Genomic DNA, 26,603 nt, shown 5'->3' with positions numbered 1-26,603 from the left:
GCAGAGTGGGCAGGACTACTGCTCCTATAGACTTTCAGTTGGGTAGGTAGACTTACTCCTCTTCATTCCCAGACTGATGGCTGACAGTGTTGAAGGCCTTGGTCAGGTCAACAAACTTGGTGTACAGATCCATGTTCTGTTCTTGGAATTTCTCCTGGAGCTGTCCAACTGCAAACACCACATTAGTGGTTCCTTGACCTTTTCTGAAACAGCGCTGGCTCTCTGGCAGCGCATCAAAGTAGAGATGTGGCACTAAGCGGTTCAGAAAAATTCTGGCCGAGATTTTGGCAGAAATGGAGAGGAGTGAGATTCCTCTGTGATTGTCACAGGATTGGCGCATCCCATTCTGCTTGTACAGGTGGAGAATGGGGACATTTTTGTATCCCTGCGGGATGGTTCTTTGCTCCCACATAGACTGAAAGAGTGAGCTTCTTGACCTCAAGCCTTGTAGACCACCGCTGGGACAGCATCACTACTCCTGAGCTTTGCTGCTAGACAGGAGTTTGACTGCGTTCATCCTTTCTAACAGTGTGGGTCATCAAGAGAGCGGTTGATGGTAACCTGTGGCAGCCTGTTGATTGCTTCTTCATTGATGGATGAAGGCCGATTGAGGATGTGGTTAAAGTGCTCTGCCCGTCTTTCTAGAATTTGGGCTCATTCTGTGAGCAGTATTGACCCATCGACACTAAAGTTTGGTGATGAACCAGCAGACTGGGACCCATCGACAAATTTCAGAGCATCACAGGATCTCATCTGGTCTTTGTGGTCTGTGTATGACTGAAGTGGAACTCAGCAGCCCCCTGAGCAACCCTTTTCAGGTCTACACTGCTCACCTCCCTAGTATAAGGAAGGTACTAGAAAAGGTGCCCTAAACTTTGTCTGCTTTACCATCCTGGCCAGCAGGCTGCAGTTAGCAGGGATGCCATCAATATATTTGTAAGTCAATCTCAAAAAAGAAAGTAAAGGTGACGCCCGGTCACCAGCGGTGCATGGAAGATGTGCGTTCTCATGGGCAATGCCACAGCTGCCAGATGTGAGAGAAGAACTGCTCTTATCAGCAGAGAGCTGGCGAGGTAAAACACGCAGACCACTGCTCTCAGTGAGGCACGATCACCTGAGGAGTAAGTCAGTGCAGGCTCACATCCTTTTGGACTGGCTTTGGAATAGAAGAACAGCATGAAACTGACGTAGGCTTTGCTGTCATAAACCATCTCGTCAGTAAGTTGACTTGCCTTCCCAAGGGTGTTTGGGAGTAGCCTACCAGAGGTCAAATGAACTCAAAATGGCTCTACTGCCTCATTGCTCCATTCATTTTCTCACACAGGGCAGAGGATAAAGACTGCACCCATTGCATGGGTAAGTTTGCATATTAAAATAGGAAATGCTAGAAACATGCAGCATCTGTGGAGGAAGGAAGATAGATTTAACATTTCAGGTCAATGGCCTTTCAATGTCCTGAAATGTTAACCCTATCTTGCTAGGAACATAGAAATTGCTGAATTGCATCTAGTTCACTTATCACCACTTAGTCACATGATATAATGATAATGGGGTCGTTGACTAATAATAGCAACCAAAATCTATCGGTTAGTCTACACAGAGCCGAATACGACATGAGGAAAACCTCAGTGGTGGAGAGCTTTGGAAACGATAAGTGCAAAGTAACCCTTTTCCTCAAAATCTTGCTACACTTAAATCACTCATATTCTGCATCCCGTTCTCCCATAGATGCTGCCTTACGTGCAGAGTGTTCCCAGCGTTTTTTGTTTATATTTCAGATTTCCAGCATCTGCAGTGTTTTACTTTTTGCTTTTGTTTCCTACTTGGCTAGTCGCACTATGGTGACGAAATGAAAGCTGGTCCTAAAGCTACTCAATCTGCAGGAACTAAAGAGGTGTGATAATGTGGTCAGATTTCTTCATTAAAGTTTAACAAACAAGAGGGCTGCAGTTCTTTGTCAGCAGAAGAGTAATTTCAAAGATTTCTACCAGCATTTCAAAACTACATTCAATATAAAGTACTTAGTGACGTTCTTTCCTTTTTCCTTACAAAATCAAGAACATACAAAACCTGATGAGACTTACGAAAGCATGTGAAAGGCATCACTGTGCTCTTTGACAGAGTTTCTTCTGTACTTCATGAAATCTCTCAGCGTCACCAGTGGATTTTCATTGATATCAATTTTGTCTCCAGATGCCCACGTTTCCATACCAACCAGCACAATCCGCGTATTCAATTGTTCCTTATAAATCTAAAGCATGAAATGAAAGCATCAGCGAAGCAAATACAACTGATATCAGTCATGTGTCTCCATCTGTTAGAAATATGTTTTGAATGTATGAGCACTGCTCATGTGTGATTAGAGTTATGGACCAGAGTCTCTGGGTTGTGGGAAGAGAGATGGGCCAAGAATTTTCACATAATCTCTTTCTTTAACATAGTTCATTCTGAACATTTCTCTCTCAGAGCAAGTGTTAGCAGCATGTTACCCCCTCCATTTTTAAATTTTAACTATCTCGCATCGCTTTGAGCTCACTCAATCACATATCTTTCATCACCTGCTGAGACACTTTTTTCTTTAAAAGGCTCCGATAGGAGATGCCCAAAATCAGCTTCAGCATCTCATTCAAATCTTCCTTCCTTTGGGCACCTTTCCCTGGCAGAATGCTGCAAGCTAGAACTCACTAAAAAGGGACTGAGGTGCACAGTCATGCTCACACTGAATACCAATATATCTGCCATGGCATTACTTACAAAATGTTTTTTTTGATCCTTCTGTCCTCTCTAGGTTCAGGCTGGAGTTTAGTGCCACACATACTGGCTGTCCTTTAATATTTTATCCAAGTAGGCATTCTTTATGTGGAAGCCTCCCACAATGACATGGAGTCATTCTAAGCTTGGTCCTGTCCTCACCTATTACCTACACACAAAACATCTTGCACAAGTAAACCTGAGGTCAAACGAAAGAACCTGGATTGCTTTTACCTCTGCACAGCTCAGGGATACACAGGCAAATTGTTCCAATGTTACTGTTGTTTGATGCAGGTCAGCTAACTCAACACTGACCAGCCTTTGAACCTGGGGTCTACTTAAAGCTTAGCTTCCCTCAGATTGGCACATTTACCCGGGTAAACGTCTTTCACATATCTATAATCACCATCTATCGTCATTCAGAAACCAAGGAGATAAAGCACACACAATGATCAAAAAGCACTGCTTTTCATCTTATCATTTTAACAACATATGCACATGCATACACCATGTGAATATGAGTACTGAGATCACATACCAAAGGACAGTGTCTATTACTCACTTTTTACTTACTAATTAGAAATGCAATTAACCACACTTGGATTCCCAATTAGCTACATGTGACCAGCGGCTAATGTAATAATCCCTACCGGCCAGGGAAAATGCTACAGCATCCAATAATTCTGATGGATTGGCTCACTGAGAATACAAAGCTGCACTGTATCACTTCATGCCAAAGTAAAGGATTGCTATCTTTTGCCAAGTTGAATATGGGCAAGTCATTGGATGGGATCATGGATTAAGTTGAGTCATTTCAGTGCTGATAGAAATTGACTGAAAACCTGACTAACTAATATCTGATGCTTCCACATTAGCAGGAACAAAAGGTTAAGTGGATAAAAAGGACCTGGAAACTGGGGCTGTCTGATTTACAATCAGATGGTTAGGAACCCTTGCCACGGAGTGACCAACAGAGCAACCCCATTGCCTTATCCAAATACTGCTTTTGATAATTTATTATTACACAATAGGGCCCTGATTCAAATCGAAATACTTACAGCATCGGCGAGATTCACAACTGATTTAGCAAAGTTGCTTGTAAGGGCGGCAGAACCGCGTTGCTTTGTAAACTGTTCAGAAAAAAAGACAGAGTTTTATTGCAAGGGAAATACAAGCAAAATAAGCAGAATAAATCAGTAAACAAGATGTTAGCACCAATTTATTCACAATTTTCATTTTTCTAACATTAAGGCACTTGATTTACAATAAAGAGATAAACACCACAGTGTTTGCCATAAAAAAAGTCAACATTTCAGATAATAATTCAGGAATGCAACATTAATGAGAAGAAAATTCCCTCTTTCACAGGTGTACGCACACTATGAGGATTCTTGGTCCTGATCATAATTCTGTGCCTATGTTGCAAAGTGCAAATGTGTAGACCTTGAACGAGGACAGGATTAGGATCAGCTGTGATGTACCCATAGTAAAACAATCTACCAGTCTCCTCTAACCAGCCATAGACACAATGAATCACTGGGCAGAATCATCCCAGATTTGCACAATGTGTGGTAGCGGGCAGGAGAAAGGGCATTTTATCCGTCAGCCGCAATGGCAGATTTTCACGCCTTATTGTCTCATCCCCAGCGTGTCCCGTCTCATTAATAATGCATTCCTGGGAAACACGCTGGATTGCAAGTCCACCCTACTGTCACCTCAGGCTGTCAGTAATCTGGGCACTATATTTAAAGGGCACCCCTGCACAGAGCTAGCATTCTCTAAGGGATAGGAAGCTGTTGCAAAGTCATGGCTGCTAAAGGAAGGAAACATACTGCCCCCAAATTTAGCGACACCTCCCTCGGGCACCTACTGGACGCAGTGGAGATCCACCATGAAGTCCTCTACCCCCGCTCTGGGTGAAGACCAGCAATCAAGGTCACCAATCCAGCATGGCAGGCAGGGGCAGCAGTGCTCAACGCCAATGCCCTGCAAAAGCGACAGCCACCCAGTGCAGAAAGAGGATGAATGATTTCCATTCCACCAGGGTAAGTCACTCTTCTCATCACTCTCAACTCACAGGCTCTCAAACGCATCAGACATCCACAGGGATCTCACTCACTGCCAGTTCAAGGGACATCACCATTCACTCTCTCAAACACACCTTCATCTGCCCTGTGGCTTGTGTCCTCATCCCATCCATGGCACCTCTCACCACCCACACATGCCAGGCATCCTTCTCATCTGGCCTTGCAGGCATCCTGATAACACTCTCTCCATCTGTCTTCATGCAGGAGAAGCTGGCACACAACAAAAGGGGGAGGTCACAGACCGGTGGAGGAATACCTGACATCAAGGTCCTCACAGGTTTGGAAAATAGAGTCATCTAGCTGGCCGGTGATGGTCTGGACCATTCCTGTGCTGACGGTAAGGTCAGTGGAGCTCAACCAAGTGAGGATCCAGCAGTGCAACATCCATCAGACAACCATGCTGAGATTGAGTTCCCCTGTTCCCCTGTCCCCTGCCATGCATTAATTATCTCTCCTTGCTTTCGCAGGCACTTCTGGGAAGTAGCCAAGGAGGGGTCCATGAGCTAGGTCCTCGACCTGATAATGTGTCCAGTGAGTGTGAGGCCGAACCGTCACTTTTGTCTGAAGGTTACACACTGCACAGGAAAGAGGCCCTGGACTGAGACACCTGCCTTTATCTTGTGCAGGAACTAAGGTTTCACATCTGAGTGACACGAATATTGCTCATCAGGGGCAGATAGCCAGTCCCCAGCTAAAGATGAAAATCCCGAATCCAGTGGAGGGGAACAGGAGAAAGTCATAAGCAGACCTCTAGTCAAAGGAAGGACAAGAAACTGGAAAAGATCCTGTTAGGCGAAGTTAAGAGTGAGGGGCAGAGAAAGGCTCCAAGCTTCAAGATTAAAGAGATAAAAGCTTGTGAGAAGTCAGAAGGTCCAAAGAGACAACTGAGGGTCTGTAACTCTTTGCTATGGGCATATGAAACAGTGGTGTACTGTTGGCGGCCGAGTGGGAGAGAGAGTGCGCGTGGAATAAAGCTTGAATGCATGTGGTGACCCAGGGGAAAGGAACATCAGGAAGAGAGTTCAAAACCCTGGAGGTGGACCCCTGTGGAAAGCACCTGAGAGAAAGCATCAGTTTGGGAGAAGATTCCAAAGCAAGTTCTTGGAGAGTGGAGATTGGAAACCCTGATGTGAAAGACAGAGTTCTGTGAGACTAGTTGGCTCATGATGTGACAAGAGTCTGGGGGGAGTTGAAGAGAGATGCATAGCATCTGGTTGAAGTAGCATCTGTCACTTGGTTTCAGATTGTGGTGTGTCTGACCACAGGTCGCCTATTGGTTTACATGAACTATGTACTTACTGTGAACATTAGAGTATAAGATAGCTTTTGTAACTTGTGTTATCCTTACATATCTGTATATATCTGTAAAGGTATAGTTGTAGATAAAGGAGTCTTGTAATATAGTTCATCTTTTCTTGTTGAATAAATGTTTTATGCTTTTGTTAAAAGTTCATCAGCAGACTCCTGTGACTCTGTTCAGTCGCCCCTCCCCACGTATCTAAACAAACAAATAAAAGTTAGGAACTATCAAGCTGGGTTCCACCCTGGGATCAGGCTTGTCCAATGGTAACCTCAGCTGGGGATCCTAACAATAGCTACAGCACTCTGCATTATCTTCATGGCTCAAATGTCACCCTTGAATCTTGATAAGCAAAACTCATCACTGTATGCAAGGTGTGGACTGTACAGTTTTAAATTGGTGTTTCACTTGTACTCTGTTGTTTAGGCCACAAGGAAATACATTGTAAATGGTATTAAATGCAAATTTAAAAAATATATACCGAGAAATTGATGACTTTATCCCAAACTAACTGGAAAAAGTTTTGCATGTTGTTAAAACTCATTTTCAGTACTTTGAAATTGGATTCCTCAGATTGTAATTCAAAATGCTTATTTTTTGGTAAACCCATTTTAGTTGTATTTTCAAATTTTACCAATATCAAGTTTCCACTCTTAAATACATCAAGGAATATTATTTTAAACACATTTTTTTTTAGATTGTGTTTTAAAATGCTACCTGGTTACACTGGGTTCATGGCAGATTTCACATTCACTGCTATACAAATGAGTTTGAGCAGAAACTCAGGTCAGGATTTTCCCCTCAGCGATTTGGGGGCAGGGCCCGCTCGGCGAGGGGAAAATGGCGCAAGATGATGTTGGGAGGAACCCCCAACGTCATCCCGGTCCCTTTAAATTTTTAGGAAGGCGGGAGGACAGCGAAATCAGCTGTCCGCCCGCCGACCTGTTAATGGCCAATTAAGGCCATTGACAGGCTAATTAACCTTGTTAAAGACCCTGCCCAGCCAAGCTTAAGGCTGGTGGGCAGGCCAGGAGCCCCAGCGGGCTCCAGATTATTCATGAAACTTCATCCACTGGCGGGATGAAGTTTCATGTCCGTTTTTTAAAAATTTAATAAACTTTATGTGTTTCTTATTAACATGTCCCTTCTCGTGTGACATTGTCACGTGAGGGGGACATGTTAATAATTTTAATATTTTTCTATTTTTAGAGTTTACTTACCTCTCACGAATCTCCCTGAGACAGGACTTTGCCTCGGGGAGCAGTGCGCGCATGCGTGAAAGGATGCACTTTGACAGATGGGGAATCCCTCCCCCTACCCCCGCACAGGGAGCGCATAGCGCTTCTCATCGGGCAGCCCGCTGGGTGGGCCTTAATTGGCCCGCCCACTCAAAATGACGCCGGGCCCCGTTTCAGTGCTGGGGGTCAGCTATTTGCCCGCCGATGAGCCGGTGGGGCCTGCCCGCCATTCCGAGGGCAAAATTCTGCCCTCAGAGTTTGGTGGGGGGCGGGGGGGGGTGGAGAATTCAGCACTTTTCAAAATGGATCACATTTTGGGACTTTTGTTATCCAAAGTGAAACCTCTACCCCCATTATGTTTATTGAGGTTATGAGATTTAATTCTAATATTTGTTACTTGTGACATGCTAAAATATTTGGATTTATCATTTCAGATGTGGATTTATTATCTAAATAATCAGTTATCAAGATCTGTATGAGTCGCACACAAACCATATGGATAATAAATAATGGGACTGGCAGAAAATATCAACACAAATTTATCTATTAGACAGTGAACTGTTGTTGCTATCAGTGGGTGAATGCTAAATGCATTTAAGTGACATTCCACTGTCTGTTGTTTTCATACAGGGGTCAGTTAATGCTTCTATTGAAATAGGGGAAAATAGAAGATCAAACATATGCATCAAGCACTGTCCGCTATTCTTAATAGTTGCACTTTTCATGTTACTTTGCTTTGAAACAGCTGCTTTTCAACTAAAGGAGGTAAATTATTACAAATTCCAAGATCCAGAGGCCCCAACTCACACCACTAATAGGCCAACTATCATCTGATGGCAGTCTGCAATTGTTATGAAAACTGCAGCAGTAGTCTACAAACCCCAACTCAAAATTAAACATACCAGGGTGTAGTCATTGACCACCATCAGCTCGATGTACTTGGTTTCTCTCAGAACAGTGTGAGGGCCTCGACGTACCTACAAATAGTGGAGAATTAACAGAAATCCAAAATGTTAAAGTTTGTCTATCACTTTCTAAGGATGTGCAAGGAAGCCAAGAGGAATTGATCAATATTAAGCTGAGGAGGTACACAACCTTCAGCTTACAAAAGGTGAGCTCAGGGCAATCAGTTGGACAGCTGCAGTGTGTGCGAGAGCTGACTGTGTCCTGTGTGACAGTTACAAATTCAGATTTAATAAGCAGTGCTGTAACCGATTAAAATACAAAACTAGAGAGGGAGCCAAACCATTGGTCAGGCCGATCCTCAGTGGTGATTGCCAGAGCTTGAATTTACACGGTTGAATTTGGTAGGATGGGCAATTGTAAAGATTTATTCCCAGTGGTGCTCCCTTAGTGGCAAATAATATCATTAATAAGGAACAGCACCAAAAACAGGCCTATCCAAAACACCAGGCCAGAAAAATGTAAACAGGTAAATGCAGTGCAACATAAGAAAAATAATAGAGACAGTGGGGGCAGACTGAAAGGGGGCGAGTCTCTGGGGCTCTTGGGGGTTGGGGGGGGTGGGTGTGTTAGGGGTGGTGAGCATCTGGGGCTTATAGGGCGTAAGTCTCAGCAGCCCCTGAGGAGGGGGTGGGCAAGGAGCGAGCCTCTGGGTCTCATGGAAGGCAAGCCTTTGGGATTGACAGACTCACAATCTCCTCTGCTCCAGTGTAACTTATCCACTCCTTTTCTGCTGGTATTTTGCACAAGTCAGTGCCCATGGTTTCAGGACCTGAACAGTACATTTTTCCTACCCAACCATTGTTACCTTCCCTCGCCCCCTCCCCATACTGTTCATTGTTCGAATTTGGTTTTGAATGCTTTGATACCTGGTCATTGATTCTGGAAAGAAAAAAATCTATCTCCGCTCTTTCGTTAAATGAACAAATTGAAGCCAAGTTCCAAATCAACATTCCCCAGCATCAGTTTCCCTCATTATGAAATCTTGGATCCTATCTTCCTTATTCTTCCCTTTTCCCTCAATAGCCCCCCAATCTGCGTGACCTAAAATTGTGTCCCTTCCACTGCTTCAGTGCCTTTTCAGAAGTACAAGTGATCAAAACAGCAGTTTTAAAAAATATGGAACCAAGAGTTAGCATCACAGTATCTGCCAACTAGTCATCAGCTCAGTGATAGGAACATCTGTACTAAGGTAACAGGAGAAAACACAGTTGATTTTGTTTAAAAACTCTTTACGCAACTTGATCTAGTATAAGGGTATCTGGCAAAGCAAATGTGGGACTGGGAAACAGTTTCGCCCACAGTGTGATGCAAAGAGACACATGACCTGAGACTAGGGTCAGTTGTGGACTGGGCAGAGACCTGTGTAGAAGCAAGCATGGAGTAAGCTCATAGCTATGTACATATATACAGGAATAGCCCAAGCTATCCGTTATCAATAACCACTTAATGTTCAACCATACAAGACTCAGAACCTCTTCATGAGACCCACTGAACTGGCATACAACTTACAACACTTGAATAATCCACTCCTGCAATATTTATTAAACTAAGCCCATTTAGTTACTTAGAGGGAGCCCTTAACCCCTTGTGTTGCAGCTGAGATTACTTTTCTTGGTTCTGATGAAAGGTCATTGACCTGAAACATTAACTCTGTTTCTCTGTCTACAGATGCTGCTGGACCTGTTGAGCATTTCCAGCATTTTCCGTTTTTATTACTTGTTTTGGTATTGGTCAGTCTGCTGACAAGTACCTTCACTTGCACCACCACTTCTGTATCTTTAGCTTAACTAGATCGATCTCTACATTCTTGGCTTTCAATTGGATGGAAAACTGATCTTTTGCACTAGCTTTCAGCCAATGAAAGCCCTGTTCAAAAGTTACCACAATGGAGAATGGGAGATATGGGGGGAAAAGCAAAACAAGAGGTAAAGCTTAACCGTCTAGAGGGAAAAAAGTGAGGGAAAGAAGGAAATGTAAGATTAAGTGGAAAGAAATGAAATTAAAACTGAAATAAAAATAGATCAAAGAAATAAAGAGGGAAAAGGAATGTCAGAGGCCAAGTATTAAAATGTTTTATTTTTAGATTGTTTTAGATGTTAATATTAATAATTTATGGTTAATATGGTAGAATTAAAGCTAGCTTTCATGTTTAAACACGGTGATAGTCACCATAATGGGTACCATAGAAATGTAAGTTATAAATAAACATATAAAAGCGGTGAAGAGAGACTATCTGTGCTTACCATTTCATCGGATGATGCTACTTTGCGTTGCATCTTTCCCCATCGCTACTGACGCCAGATCTCGAGGAAAGAGTTAACCAAAAAAAGGGGGAAAATAGCCATGCACAACCCTGGGAAATACCTCCCCAAGGTACTGTTGCTTTAATATTGATATTATTTTCAGTTCACAAGCTGCCAACTTACAGATCAGTGTGTCCGGGGAGACAGAGCTTTACCTCCTATTGCCAGCAGCCTCAGGCTCAACCTCAGCTACACTTGCTGCCCGCAGGCTTGCACACTTCTCACCCTCTGGGGTGGGGAAACTTATGCCACAACAGCTAATTTTCTGCTTAAATCCTGGGAATTCCCCACCACTCTACCCCTTGGTGACTGTTGCTCCACTCCTGGTACAGATGCTCAGCTCTGACATCAGGCTTCATACTGCAGGCTGCAAATAGGGGTTCCTGGTTGTGGCAGAACCAGAATTTCCAGCCACATCAAAAATTTTGGCTCCACAGCAAAGCAGCAGAATCGGGTACGGTCAACAGCAAGGGCTGACAATGAGAATACCATTGAGGTGGAAAAATGTGTGTAAGGAAGAATTTCTTCACTCAGAGGGTGGTGAATCTTTGGGATTCTCTGCCCCAGAAGGCTGCGGAGGCTCAGTCATTGAGTATGTTCAAGATAGATTTCTACATATTAAAAATATCAAGGGATATGGGGATTGTGCAGGAAAACAGTGCTGAAGTAGATGATCAGCCATGATCTCAGTGAATGGCGTTGCGGGCTCGAAGGGCTGAATGGCCTACTCATTTTTTTAATGTTCTTATTATAGCAGGCAGGGCCTCGCTGAAATCTCAGTAAGATTAGGAGGTGGGGTGATTGCGGGATTGAGAGAGTGAAGAATGTCTTTCAAAACTGGAGTTGGGGGAAGAACATCCTTGTGAAAAGAGGAGTGCCTTTGTGAAGAGGTATTAGAGTACTTCTAGGAAGGCCGGAGTGACTGTTCCGGGAGCTTTTGATGAAGGAATAAACCCAAACGTCACTGAATTTTTCTGCTTTTTAGGTTTGAAGTTTATCAACAGTGAACTAAAAAGGTGTTTAAAATTAACCAGTGTTCATCATTTTTAATGTAAAAGCACCAAAAATTTCCAGGGAACATGTCCCCGGATATCTCTACCCCAGCAGCAGTACAAGGAGGTGGCACCTGGATTAGCATTTGGAAGAAAAGTGGTTACAATTCTAAGTTTGATGCTCAGTTTCCTGGGGAATTACTCTAATAGTTAACCATAAGTCAGTTGTCACAGGCGGTTAATCTAGCACCTAACCCTTCGTTTACTGGCTGTGAAGATTTTATGGGAGGTCTTGCGGTGCAGTGGTAGTGTCCCCGCCACTGGGCCAGAAGCTCTGGGTTCAAGGACTTGATGGCCATGGAAGGTACATTCATAACGTGGCCAAACAGGATGATTATCAGCCTGTAAATCTTTCCAAAATGCCTGATGGCAGGCAATAGAAGTGGGAGAGTTTCCTGGTCACCCATACTGCAGAAGGCAATGGCAAACCATTGCCAAGCATATACTTGGACCAATATAATGGAAGTCAATGGTCGCCAATGCCCTCTTTAGGCATGGTACCTGAAGGAGGAGGAGTAAGATTTTATGCTTACCTGTCGTTTGGTTCGTGCCCTTAATACTTTTTCAGGAGAGTTCTGTTGTATGTTGTCATCAGTAAAGCACCCTGAGAATATTCACAATAAAAGAATATGTAAAAATACATCCACTCTGTGAAAAGTAGCATAGTCGTGATGATGTCACTCTTCAGAACTGGATTCATCAAAGAAAATGCAATGAGTTCCTCTCACAGCCAGTGGAAATTAAAGCAAATATGCCTAATACAGCACTCTTGGTTCCGAGAGGCGTAGCTCTGATTGCATTAGTGTAAAGTAGCACAGTGCATTTGGTAGAAATGCACTGTCAGGTCAATACACAGAAAACTGGTAATTGGGCCAATTTCTTTATTTAGCATTTTGTTAGCCTCCCACTGTTATTGATGTTCTTCCCTCATACAGTTTCCTCCCTCAATCCATCATTCCCTTGTGTGCTTGGAAGATATTTCCACATATGAAAATTTTAATACTGAAAAACAACTGTGTCCACAGAGTTACAATGGTCGCATTTTTAGGAACAAGGGTAGAGAATTAGACATTACAGGAAATATTTTCTATATCAGAATATGTTTGCTGAGGTAAACATAATGGGAATAAATTTATACCATCTCACAAGGTTAAAAATTGTGACAGTGATTTTCCATTGAACTCAACAGAAATACAAGTTAGGAAGATGTAAAATGGCCTGCTGATTCACTGTCTTTTACAATATTGGACAAAGGTCTACCTCAAGGAGTGATAGGAGATTAAATGCCACCTAATTATCTCGGCACTGCTGTGTTTTACATCATCATTCAGAGACTGACAGAGTGCTGCACACCGACCCAGGATCAAGGAGAATACCGTCTGTCACCAGTGGTTTGATGCTGCCTCCAGTGGCAGGATTCAGAACACCACCAGACTGGCAGAGTCCAACTTGTTTACATTGTTGGGCGCTGTTGGCAGCAGGGGCCTCCAACGCCGTCTCATTGGAGTAAATCCTTCACCACAGCCACCCTTAAGTCAAATCACTCCATTCTGGTTAACACCAGCACAGTGGAACCCCAAGAAGCTCATCACTGTGATTGATTGGCTGACTGGATAGAGCTGATCTTTCGAGGCATTGCAATATGGGGGGAAAACAGGAGTTTAGTTTCAGGAATGATTCCATACTAAATTCCTTCTTTTTAATTTTGGAGCTGGAGCTAGTCCATAATTTAGCTGCTCCAGCTTTTGCAGGTTGGCTGTGCACTGCAAGAAACATGGGTGATTTATAATGTTGGGAGCTGAAATCAGGGTAAACATGTTAAAACATTCACATGAAACTATGAAGTGTTATTTCTTTTAAATGGATATTACCTTTGCTATGATAGCAAATTGAAGAATGTTATACAAATGCATTAACACATTAGTAACAAATGTCACAGAACACAATCTCCACCCTCTGGGCTGTCGTTGTGCAGCTTCTGTTATATAATAACTACTAAATCTCCCTAAATCTGTATGGTGGAGAGAATGAAGAAACAATTCTAGTTAAGTGTATTATTCCCTATAATAACTTTAGCATGTGGTATGTCTTGCCACACTAGCCAATTTCTTTATCTCCAACTACAGTAAACTCTATGCTATCCAGCACTCTCTACCAACCGGAGTTCTTTGGGAACCGGAATTTCTGACATTTCGATTTTTTTTAAAGCTGGAGTCACTTTCAGTGTTCAGATAATGCATTCTTTAAAAAAAACTAATAATAACAATAGACTGCAAATCTACAGAAGCTGTTCTTAGGCTTTATGTTGAAATTATTTAATTAGTGGGTCAGTTTTGGTTATTGTGCCAGAACAAAGATGTATCGCTTGGAGCAACTGTCAGTCAAAGTGACAGCTCGATTTTTTAAAAAGCTGGTCTGAAGGTCATGGTGTCAGCTTGGTCTTCAGCTGTGGTGGTTGTACTGTGATGCCCTGTTGTGCTGGGACACTTGACTGCCCAGCTGTTTTCCCTCTCCCCTCAAACCCTTAAAGACAGAGCAGCACTTTGTCTAGCGTCTGGAGTAATGTAACTCCTTGTTAACCGGCATTTTTGATTAACCAGCACCACCATTCCCTGAGCACATCGGATGACAAAGATTTTACCATAACCAACACTCCATCTGGAAAATTCTTCTTACTCAGAGAGTTGGGCTATGAGACTGAAACAGCTCCAAGGCAAATGGGTCAGAGTCTCTTTAAAACTGAAATACTACAATGGTTAACTTGCATTTTTCCCCTTCTTATCAGAACACTGACTCAAATAGCATATAGTACATAATAGATGAAGGAGCGTTCCTTACCAGATGATGTACATCCCACAGGGATATCAAGACCAGGAGATCTGTATGCAATATGAGGTTGTTGTTCTTGCTGTATGTAAGAGGAGAACAGCAACGTTATATCTCAGCAGGGTCTAACAAATTAAATTAACCGACAACTTGATGAATCTGCATGCATTTCAGGATCCAATTTGAGAAGATCTTTCTTTATATGATTGTGCATTCATACAATCCAGCAATACAAAGCATGCAAGTGCTAAACAGTGCAGAGCAAGCCATTATTAGATTGCAAGGGTAATTTCTGCGCAATGTAATGTAATGTAAGAGGATACTGTTTCCCTCATCTACCCATTGCACTGATACAAGTGAAACAGTAATACAATCATAGGTAAGCATCTGAAGACAAAAGCAAAACAACACTTCATAAGAAGCATCCAGAATAATGAAACTTATATATTGGGATAAAATTGACACAGGTCCAACTAGAAACATGAAATTGATCCAGACATATTGTAATTACATTAATTATTTTTCAAAACTATCAGGAAGATTTAAGAGTAATGAAGAAGCTCGTTGTCTGGCTCTTATGATGATATGAGATTTGCATACTTTCACATATTACCACAAGGTCTTCAATGGGCATCACTACTGGATATTCTTCATTCACTGAATATTACACCAGTCTCAAACTGTATTGAACTATTTTCTTTCAGAAAAGATAGTGTGTGTTGCCAGAACTATTCTTTGGATCCTGACAATCTAACAATCAGAATATAGGCAAATATAGAATTCGAGAAGCTTTACCCCCTCTATGTTGAAGAACTAAGAATATATCAATGTTGTTAATTGTTTAAGTTAGTTGTTACAATGTTAGTGAACTCGCTGCCCAACAATATTTTTATCCTGATTTCAGTAAAATAAAGACTGACAGTAAACACAAATCGACTCAAAAATAGTGTCTTTGCAAAGAAAATATCTAAGCAGACTTCAGGAAAACATAAATTTTGCTGTCTGCTGATAACTCTTCTTGGAAGTTCAACTCCCAGCCCGAGTAGAAATTATGTTCCACGTGCCAGAAGATGGGGGCATATTATTGGGTGCTGAGGCATGCTGACTAATCTATGCCCAATAAACACCACTATTGCCCTGACTGTGAGTGCTTTGAATGGCAAGAGCCTGAGTGACAAACATAATGCTTCCTGTTCTTAAGTAAATGAAACCTCATATTGTGGCTTGCATTTCTCACCAACATCTAAGTCACTTAGCAACTTATGCTTAGTTAGTTGTTAGTTGTTGTTAGTTGTTGAGTGTGCCACAAAAATATTTATGTTCTAGAGCAAGGTCAGCTCAGTGGGATGTAGGTACCTGAGGAGCAGTGGTCTCAAGTGGTACCTAGACCACATTATCATAGAATCATTGTATGATTACAGCACAGAAGGTGGCCTTTTGGCCTTCTGGAGTAATTCACCTAGTACCACTCCCCCTACCTTCACCCCACACCCCCCCAACCACCACCATGCCCCCCAGCCCGTACCTTTGCACGTACTTCCTTTTCAGATAATAATCCAAGTCCTTCTTTAACGCCTTGATTGAAACTGCCTCTACCAACCTCTCAGGCAGTGAATTCCAGATCCTAACCAGTCACTGTATAAAAAAGTTTCTCCCCATGTTGCCATTGCTTCTTTTGCCAATTACCTTAAATCTGTGCTGGTTCTTGATCCTTTCATCAATGGGATCAGTTTCTCTCTATTTACTCTGTCTAGACACCCTCATGATTTTGAATACCTTTATCAAATCTCCTCTCAAACTTCTCTTCTCCAAGGAGAACAGTCCCAACTCTCCGATCTATGCAACTCAAGTTCCTCATCTCTGGAACCATGGATGTGAATATCTCCAATACCCTCCCATCCTTCCTAAAGTGTGGTACCCAGAACTGGATGCAATACTCCAGATGAGGCTGAACCAGTGTTTTATGCAAATTTAACATAACTTCCTTGCTTTTATGCTCTATGCCCCTATTGATAAAGCCCACGATGTTTTATGCTTTATTAACCACTCTCTTAACCTGTCCTACCACCTGCAATGATTTATACACATATACACATATACACCCAGGTCCATTTGCGCCTCCACTCTTTTTAGTATTGTACCCTTTATTTTATATTGTCACACTGCTTTTTTTCCCCACCAAAATGAATCACTTCACACTCTCTGCATTAAATTTCATCTGCCACATGTCCACCCGTTCAAACTGTCTGTCCAAGTCCTCTTGAAGTTTATCATCATCCTCCTCACAATTTGCAATATTTAAAAGTTTTGCATCATCCACAAATTTTGAAATTGTGCTCTGTACACCAAGGTCTAGATCATTAATTTACATCAGGAAGAGCTGGGGTTCTAACACTGACTTCTAGGGAACTCCACTGTAAACCTGTCTCCAATCTAAGAAAGACAACTGCTATTCCCTGTTTCCTGTCACTCAGCCAATTTCATATCCATGTTTCTGATGCCCCTTTTATTCCGTGAGCTCTAACTTTGCTTAGAAGTCTGTTGTGCGGCACTTTATCAAATGCCTTTTGGAAATCCATATACACCACATTAACAGCACCGTCACTTCATTAGTACTTTTGTATATTTTGGCCACCTTAGCTACTTCTGTTCTTAACTCCGATGTAACACAGTGCATATATTTACAATAACTCAGTGATCTATTGACTTGCTGTACACCTGAACTAATCTTTCCCACACCTCCTCCCAGACAATCAGTTGTACAGTCTTAAACCCTAAAGTGCTAGAAAATTACCAGCACCTCGTACCAAAATCACACTGGTATATTTGCCAAGGTGGGGTCTGACAGTTATTGAATGCCTACAATAATATTACAAAGTAAAGCACACAAGCACAAGTGCAACGATGACCCATGCTGTGCAACATCTTTAGCATAACAAACATCTCACAGCAATTCATAGAGGTAGGAGGAAAATGGACAGTGGATCAATGGACCTTCTAGTAAAATAAATGCAATTTCTCTTGTCAGGCTGTTTGTATTCTGAAATGAAGTAGCGCAGAATGAGTGAGAGCAGGGCTTTCTCTTACTAGGCAAAATTCTGATATAACTTACTGAAAATTACCAGCAGCACTCAGGAATAAGCAAGTATTGCTTAGGTTCACAGCAGTTCTGAACAGAACCATAATTGATTAAAGTGTAGCCAAGCCATTACTTTAAATGGGTTAATACTTAACTTAATGTAACAAAGCAATTTGATAGATTGTGATAAGCACTTATATTGCCCAGCATAATTTTCAGACCCATGGATCTATATGAGTCAGCATAAAACAGGAGTGAAACCTTCCCTCTGGGGAAGGCTGAGAGAGGGGGTTGTAAATAGGAAATCTCATATTCACTGTGATGATGCAGGGTCTTTGGTATGGCCCCGGCAGACAATATACCAAAATTATATTACAACCGGGCTTAGAGCTTAGTAATGGTGCCTTAATTGAAAAGGAAAGATGAAGGAGATTATATATTTTAAAAGAAAATAAAACAAGTAATACATAATGTGCAAGAGTGCTTTGCACTCAGTACTAATCCTTCCCTTCTTCTTTGAGTAGCTCCTATCAAATGCAAAGTACTAAAATAATGATGCATTTACTTTTGAGGCATTTTGATATTTGTTCCAGTTTGCAGAAACAACTAATAAGTCACATTGCTGGAATATTCTGATCGTCTATTTGCAGGCCATATTTCTCCCTTCTGGAGATTCACTGACAGTGACCGACACTATTGAGCACACGTGTTCTGGACCCATACTCACCTCTTCTACCATACAGTGGAGAGATCTGGCAGTGTGTGGGTTGGTATCATTGCGGGGAGCAACTGCACTGAGAAGCCAAGAGCCACAGAGAGACCAGGCTTTATTTCCCTATTGCCTGTGTTATTGAATGTAGAATTAGGTGGATTCGCAGAGACATTAATTTTCCTGTTATGGAGCAGATTCTTTTTTTTTGTCTCCTGTGCTGACATTCAATGCTGCAATACCCTCAGATGATGAAATCTAATTTCATTTGACTTTTTAAACGCTGAAATGTTAAGAGGGGTCCATTGTGAGTAAAGCCACAAAAACCAAAGTGCAAACGTAAAATCTCTTGTGGCTGAGAGCCAAATACTTCATTTACTGCTGAATCCAAAACTGCTGAAACATAGGCATTTTAGGGTGCATTTTTAAAGTGAAACTGTTCCTATCTCGCACTTTGACTAAATCCGAGTACATTGTTAAAAAGCGACGTGTTTGCAATGGAAAATGGTCGTTTAGAAAATATACTAAATATAATGTAAAGGAAGAGAGGCTGAAAAGTGACCGGCAAAAATCATGGAAAAGGAATTCCAAGATGCAGGCATGAGTCCGCGGGCAACTTATGAAGGGGCTCGGCACCCAACTTCCGGTCGGCAGCTTACTGAACTGGAGGTAATGCAGTGTGAATTGGTTGGAAGCACAGTTGTCCCTCTGTGTAATTCCATAACAGCCTCACCATATTACACATCTGCAAGGAGATGGAGCCAAGTTTCAAGCCCTCAAATCCATTTCTGTCCCTGGGTGTTCACTCAGGATGAATTAGATCACCAGGACCACTTACTTCCACCCCTTCAATGCTACCCATCTCTGCACATTTCGTCCTCTGCACCTTTATCCATATTTTTTTGTTACCGCACAATATGAGCTCTTCAAAGTATTCAAAACTCCACCCCAAACAAACTCCACCTTGCCAGGAGTTCTGTCATCTACACCATTCTGCTCACCATCTCTCCTGTCCTCACCAAACTTAACCCGCTTCCTTTCCTCCCCCAGCCCCGCCACTGATTAGCAATCTGTAGTAAGAATCCTGGCTGATATTCCCCTCCCTTTACCTGGAACATTCAAGACCAATCGTGTCATCCCTGCTACTGCATTGATTTATATGACTCAGCTACCCACAGCCTGAATCTAATGCTGCTGCTTAGAGCTACTCTTACCAGGACATCTGCGGTCATTATGTGCCATGCTTTTTCGTCCTTCACCATCCTCTCAAAACCTACTGTAGCTTGTCTGCATCCGCTCTGTGACATCCATCATCCAACTATGCCTAGGTTGACCCTCTTTCTGCTGCTCTCCACTTTGCCCTCTGGAGGAGGTTCCTGTAGCTTTTTAGCTGTGATCAAATGGCTGAAATACTGACATTTTCTTTCCTGGGTGTCGCCTCCCGAAAGCAAAAAAAACAATTCGGACCAGTATTCTTATTTCCCAGTTTTACTGTTTCTTCTGGGCTTTTAGAGTTCTTTTTGCTCTTGAAATTTCAAGCACTACTTCATTTATCTCATGGTCTGTATATGTAATTTTAAGCATTTGTCTTAGCATCAACATTTCACGGGTTTTTACTAATTGTCCAGGTTTCTAAGGCATATAGGAAGATGGAAAAATCGCCGCAAGACATTGAAAGATCATCGACCGGATACATTAACTCGCTCCTCTCTCCACAGATGCTGCCTGACCTGTTGAGCATTTCCTGCATTTTCTGTTTTTATTTTAGATTTCCAGCCTCCGTAGTTTTTTTAAAGTATGTCTGAAGTGTAGTCACTCCTGTTATGTAGGAAACACAGGAGCCATTTTTCATGCAGCAAGGTCCCACAAACAGACCAGATAATCTGATTTTGTGATGTTGGTTGAGGGATTAATATTGATGAGGAGTGGGGCTTGAACCTACAACCTTCTGGCTCAGTCACACCAGTGCCCATAAATGAGCCAGTGAAGACGAAGAGGAGGAAGCAGTATTTTCACCTTACTGAGCTTCTTGCAAGGTAGTAAAAAGCCTGTATTAAAAATTTAGGTTACAGGGATGATTCCAAAGAGATAATATAACAGTGGAAAATGGTTAAAAACAAATGCAGGCTATCACACCACTTGAAGCTGATTTGGCTGTGATATAGCTCTCACTACAGACTAGTAATTCCAGCAAATGCTAACCACTCACCCTTGTTAGTAAGGTGCCCATCCTATTACTCTGTTTGCACACCATAACAACACCTGCTTTCATTGATTTAAACTTAAAAGTCAGCATGGCTGAATACGATCCTTTAAAAGTTATAAAATATAAATCACTCAAGGAGAAAGGAACTTAATCTCATTAAGAACCATGGGCAGAACCTTCTGTTCCGTGAGCAGGGGGTGGGGCCTGCTTGCCGACGCGTGAAATGAGGCAGGGTGATGTCAGGCATGCATCCCGACGTCACCCTGCGTCAAAGGCCTATTAAGGACATTAAAAAAGTAATTAACATGATTCATGGACCTGCCCGTCCAACCCTAAGGTTGGCGAGCAGGCCGGGAGCCCAGGCGGGCTTCTGAGAGCATTAAAATTTTTCTAAAATGTTTAAATAAGAGAAATTGACATAAACCCAGCTCATGTGACAGTGGCACGAGTGGACATGTCAGTAATTTTTTCCCCCCCTCTTTACCAGCACTCTGCCTCAGGGAGATCTGTGCACTCGCTCGTGTGAAAGAGCGCATTCCTGGCCCAGGGAATCCCCCCAACCTGCCCCTGCACACGGACCACATAGCACTTCCTGGTGGACATCACGCTGGGCGGGCCTTAATTGGCCTGCCCACATAAAATGGCAGCAACCCGCCTGCTTGTGCCCGCTCCCGCACAACCACCCCCCCCCCACCGACTGGGTGGGGGGGAGATCTTGCCCCATATTTTCTCTCTGCACTGGCTCACTCAATTAGCTTCTGGGAGTCACTGGAAAGGTGCACTGATCAGAACAATTAGCAGAAACACAGTTAGTTAAGTCATATTCACACCAGCAATTACAATTTCAGCAAATTTCTCCCCTTCAATTCAAAATCTTAAGATCTAAGTGACAGAGAATGGATTTAAAATGAAGAAAAGAATTACTGTCATCTTACTTCTGACATGGCATTACCTTGGGTTTCCCTAATACTGTCAACAACAGGGTAAAGAACTGCACTGCAAATGGTTTCACTAAATAGCAGGCTGGATAAAGGTAATATAGATTAGCATAACAATCACCGCTAACAAGGTGAGGTCTATCCCTACAGACTATGAATGAATGGAAAATGACAGGGCAAGGTGAGTTGGTCCATCAAATTTATACAGTTTTATGTGATATAAATGACAAGCAGCATTTAAACCCATCCCACCACTCAACCTTCTCACACAACCGTACAATCTCCTGGAAGAAGATCTAGTGCTAATTTAGGCAGAAAAAAAAACCTCTAGGAAATTCCATTCTGACTCCTGCAGTCCATCAGACAAGCTTCAGGTGAGTATTTTGCTTTTTTTGTTACAGTAGGATCATTGCTATAATAACAGCAAAATACTGTGAATGCTGGAAATCTGAAATAAGAACAGAAAATGCTGGAAAAACTCAGCAGGTCTGGCAGCATCTGTGGGGAGAGAAACAGAGTTAACGTTTCGAGTCCGTATGACTTCTTCAGAACTGAAGAGAGATAGAAATATGATGGATTTTATACTGTTTAAGAGGGGGTGGAGCAGGTGGAGCAAAATAGAAGGTCAGGGGTAGGTGGGAGTTCAGGAGAGATTCATTTCTCCAGGGAGGATAGAATTTGAGGACTTCACTGTGAGGTTCAGTAAGCTCAATGCATCATCTTGAACTGGTCCTTGCACATTCTGCTGCAGGTAGAGTTTGTTTGGATCTCTTTCCTTGTATCTCTTTGGTCCTCCTCAGTTATCTGACAAGATAGATCTTTCGTTCCTAGGCTTCTAAGGCTTTTTGTGTAGTTTATTGATTTGAGAGCAAATGCGACTCAAAGAACGAAGATACTTTTAGCAGAGATTTGGCAGGGAATGAAGATACAGTTCAAGATGGTCAATTTATTTTGTTTTTTTTAAATCATGGCTATGTCCTGGAACATATGTTTAATTTGGAATAGGTCGTGCTGGGTGAGGTGGGATTTGTCCATCGGTGGTTCAGAGGACATAAAAACAGAAAACGCCGGAAAAACTCAGCAGGTCTCATAGCATTTGTGGAGAGAGAAACAGAGTTAACGTTTTGAGTCCAATATGACTCTTCTTCAGCTCTGGGAGAAGGATGGATAGGACATGGGAGATTTCCAAGGGTACATATCGTTCCAGGCAGATAAAGGCGGTTCTACTATTGGACGTTTCTGGGGCCATCTGCCTTTTCTGGGCCTGTGAAGAACATGTTGTGTAAGGGTGTCGGTCTCTATAACCAGCAAAGTGTTGTGGGCTTTGCTCAAAACTATAATTCTCTCGAGTTGGGCTGCACAGCATTTGTACCAGAGATTGGGTACAGGCCTCTTCCTTGTTGGGGAGCCTTGGATATTCGAGATATATCAGTGGTTTCTTAACTACTGATGTGGGTACTTGGATCTTGGAATAACTACACTGGGATGAGTGTAACTAGTACAACCTGAAATGGGGGCTGGGGGGATGGGTAAGAGTTCACATTAATTGTTCTTCTGCTTCCTTTTCCTGCAACTATGAAACGTTTGATCTATGTGTTCAATTGAAAATGTTTGTTGGCCTAGGTGGTGAGGGGATTTTTTTTTATTCATTCACGGGATTATATTCACTGGCTGGGCCAGCATTTATTGCCAATCCCTAGTTGCCCTTGAGAAGGTGGTGGTGAGCTGCCTTCTTGAACCACTGTAGTCCATGTGGTGTAGGTACACCCACAGTGCTGTTAGGAAGGGAGTTCAGGATTTTGACTCAGCGACAGTGAAGGAACGGCGATATATTTCCAAGTCAGGATGGTAAGTGGCTTGTAGGGGTGGTGGTGATGTTTTGGGTGCCCTTGTCCGATTGGGGAGCTGAAGCTAAAGATGAACGTAGTGGCTGTGAGGTTTTTGATGTAAAGGTTTGTTTGGCCTCTCACTAAGAGACCTTGAGACTTATATGTTTAAACATAAAACCATTTGTTTTTAACCCATAACTATGTACAAACCACAGGTGCTGCAATGCATGGGTGCTGCCTCCATGATGGCTCCTTCCAGACTCTACTCCCAAAATCTATGATCATGTGGCTCTATACATCATACCGTGGGTGGTGCTATTCTCCAGTCCCACATTAACCCTTGCTCTACCGAACACCTTCATATTACAATGACATGCTGCTACCACATACAACAGTTATATTTGAGGATTTTAATCCACATTTGGAAAGCATTGTTGGAGTCCATTTGCCAGAGTGCAGCAAGAAGGAATTGCACCTTTCCTTCGGCAGCACACTCAAGAGACAAGAGATCGAATGGAGCTTTTCCTCAAACCCTCTTATGCAACAAGTGAAGCTCCTGCATGCTTTGGACTGGAGCTCCAAATACTTATCCCAAGCACATCAGGAAAATGGAACAGGCTCCAAAACTAGTAGTGTCTGGCAGAAGTTATTTCTAGTGAATTTTCTGGTGTGTTCCATCCCATTTGCACCCAAATTGGAGCACTGGCAAGCTAAAAATTAGCCCCTCTCTCCATCCATTATCAGCGTCAGTGTTATATTTGTAGGTATTAGGAGTCATTAATATAGATGACACTTTCAGAAACCACTAACAAGATTAACAGCTCTTAGTTTTCTCCCGGAACATTCAACAATATTTTTATTTGTCTGAAAGACCATCACAGAGCCTGATAGTGGCAACTCTCATGAAATATAAACCTGTCTGTCTGCACTGCAGTAACCTAATTACTGTGTTAGTGCATTGCCATTTCAACACTGCAGTAAATATGAGCTATGACATTGATGTGATTGTGTTTTCAATGGTTCATCATACACCTTGATTTATTTATAGCACATCCTGGAGAGTCTGTGTCATTTAGTAAGTTGAACCACGGTTACGATGATAAAATGGGAAGATGCGTTACCAGATCTGTTAAACTCTTAAAATAGAGTTGTAAATAGGTTAGCAGATTTGGAATTCAAATATTAAACTAGTTGTTCTTACAAAAGAGTCTGACAGCATTGCTCCTTTTACATCGGCACAATTTTAATTCACTGTCCAGGAACTGGTTACTTGTGAGCCAACTTTCTAAATTTGTGCTAAAATTGGCTTCTTTCAGGGAGATGAGGATCAAACAGGAAAGTGAAGTTGAGGTCAAGAATTAGCCATCATCTTATTAAATAGTGGAGCAGGCTCGAAGGGCCTAATCACCTACTAGTGTTCCTGTTTTTCATAATTTTATACTAATCTATGGATAAACTCAGAAACCTATGAGGTAATGGATTATGACTGTACGAGCTGGATTTTCATGGAGTCAGGCCATTTCTGGTGGATCCCCTTTTTGTCGGCAGGGAGAAGGGAGCAGGGTGTGAATCACACAGGTGGGGAACCTGGACTCAGCAGGGCCATTTGAAATTAGTGCTGAGTTCAAACAGACCCCATTTTCAATGTTCCAAGGGCCTTAACCCACAGTGTGGGAACCACAAATTTATGGAGGGTGCATAAATGCTTGTGAAGGGTGGATAAGATTAGTTAAGTGCCATGATCTGAAGTAATTTAAATCCCCAGACATTTAAAAATGAAAAAAAGCAGGTGTCAGCTTTCAATTAGAGTACAAAAGCAGACATACATTACTAGAGTGCATTGATTGACAGGCCATCTGGTGTGGCTTAGGAAAAAACAAATCTAGCCATCTAATCTGGCAGTTTCAATATACTTCATGTTGACATTTCCCAGGGGTTGGTATTAGAGCTGAGCCTATTATGAATGCTTGGCTGAGTTTCAAAGCTCCAAACCCATTTAACTCAGCTGGGGGGGGGGGGTCACTTTTTGGTTGACAGTTTTAAGAGGCTATTAAAGGATTATCTGCCTTTGTTGTGGTTAGTAAATAGAAGCTTGTTTTTACAACATATTGACCACTTGAGGGGATTTAAATTTTTTAAACGGGTTTCATGAATGAGACTTTTTTTCCAGTATGAAGTGTGTGAGTGGAGCTCTTTTAGATTGTTAGAAGTTTATTTTGTTTTAATCTCCATTTGGCTCCTGAGGTTTACCCATAGTGGATACTGGGTGAGTTGCTATGGGTGGGCATGAGGGTGGCATGGGGAGAGAGTGGGAGGATGAGGGGTGAGGGATAGAGCACCTAATTGCCTATAATACAACTGGGCAGAAATCTCAGAGAACCAAGGCGGGCTCTCTAACCAGACTGCCTCAGCACTCACCTGCCTCTGGAAGCAGGAGGCTCGACTCCATCCCAACCCTGCCTCCCTGAACAAAAGGGTGGGGGCCCTTTTAAAAGGACACAGGTCTGCCGACTCAGGAAATTTCCTGACTCAAGCTTCCCACCTCAATGGTGAAAATCTGGCCCTATATGTTTACAGGGTGCGGTTTTCAGGGAGTCCCAGAAGCTCTATGAAATGAGGGGATCCTCCAAATCTCCAAAGATCAATGTAAGATATTTATTTACAAACCATTGGGGATTCAAACATGATGATGGGTTTCTGTGTGCTTCAGGCACCTAAATTGTCAAAAGACATACCTAAGCCCAGGAAACTCAGGCACAGATTGACAAGGCCATCATGTGTGCAAGGGTTGCTGCTGGAGTTTATCCATCTAAAACTGCAAACCTGTAAGCACTGGGCGCTGGTAAGCTTCCAGCTGCTTGTCCAGCGAGTACCAGCTTACCCACTAAGGCACTGACTTGCAGGATTGCCCAAAGCTGACTGGGAAGAATTCCAGTCTTTAGTGGCGAGTCTAAAATAAGCCAGACTGGTTGGTTGATCATTACGCGAAGCAGAACCTCTAGTTGAGCGGTGCGACAAGCAGCACAACTCATAACAAAGGTGCAAATGCATTGCCAGCGTCCTCCGAACCGCTGTATGGACGTACACCATACAAAACTGAGCAACGGTTCAAATAGCGTTTGCATCTCAACCAAAAGTGCAAAATCCTGGATAAATGAGTACGCCCCATTGCAGATAATGTCTTTCAGCAGCTGGCATCCAAATACAGGACCTCTGCCTTCAGCCGACTGGAAGGACATATGCAACTTAGCTTATGACATGTCAGCCACCTTCATGTTCTAGATATCCAAGTGCAATTTTGCTTAATAGGCTGACTGGT

General features: G+C 42.5%; 1 protein-coding gene across 1 annotated transcript in view; it reads right to left on the bottom strand.

Moving 5' to 3' along the window:
• adam11 (ADAM metallopeptidase domain 11) overlaps positions 1 to 26,603 on the bottom strand; it is a 114,339-nt gene that overhangs the window by 56,893 nt on the left and 30,843 nt on the right. Inside the window, exons 4-8 of the mRNA XM_078529561.1 lie at positions 14,536 to 14,605; positions 12,231 to 12,301; positions 8,279 to 8,353; positions 3,810 to 3,881; positions 2,085 to 2,251 (exon numbers count right to left, since the gene is read on the bottom strand). Of these exons, the coding sequence (XP_078385687.1) occupies positions 2,085 to 2,251; positions 3,810 to 3,881; positions 8,279 to 8,353; positions 12,231 to 12,301; positions 14,536 to 14,605 (455 nt within the window). The remainder of the gene's footprint in view (positions 1 to 2,084; positions 2,252 to 3,809; positions 3,882 to 8,278; positions 8,354 to 12,230; positions 12,302 to 14,535; positions 14,606 to 26,603) is intronic.

This window comes from Cetorhinus maximus, chromosome 25, assembly GCF_964194155.1.
Source record: "Cetorhinus maximus chromosome 25, sCetMax3.hap1.1, whole genome shotgun sequence".
In the NCBI taxonomy this organism is placed as follows: domain Eukaryota; kingdom Metazoa; phylum Chordata; class Chondrichthyes; order Lamniformes; family Cetorhinidae; genus Cetorhinus; species Cetorhinus maximus.
This window is presented reverse-complemented; position numbering and strand designations above follow the sequence as displayed.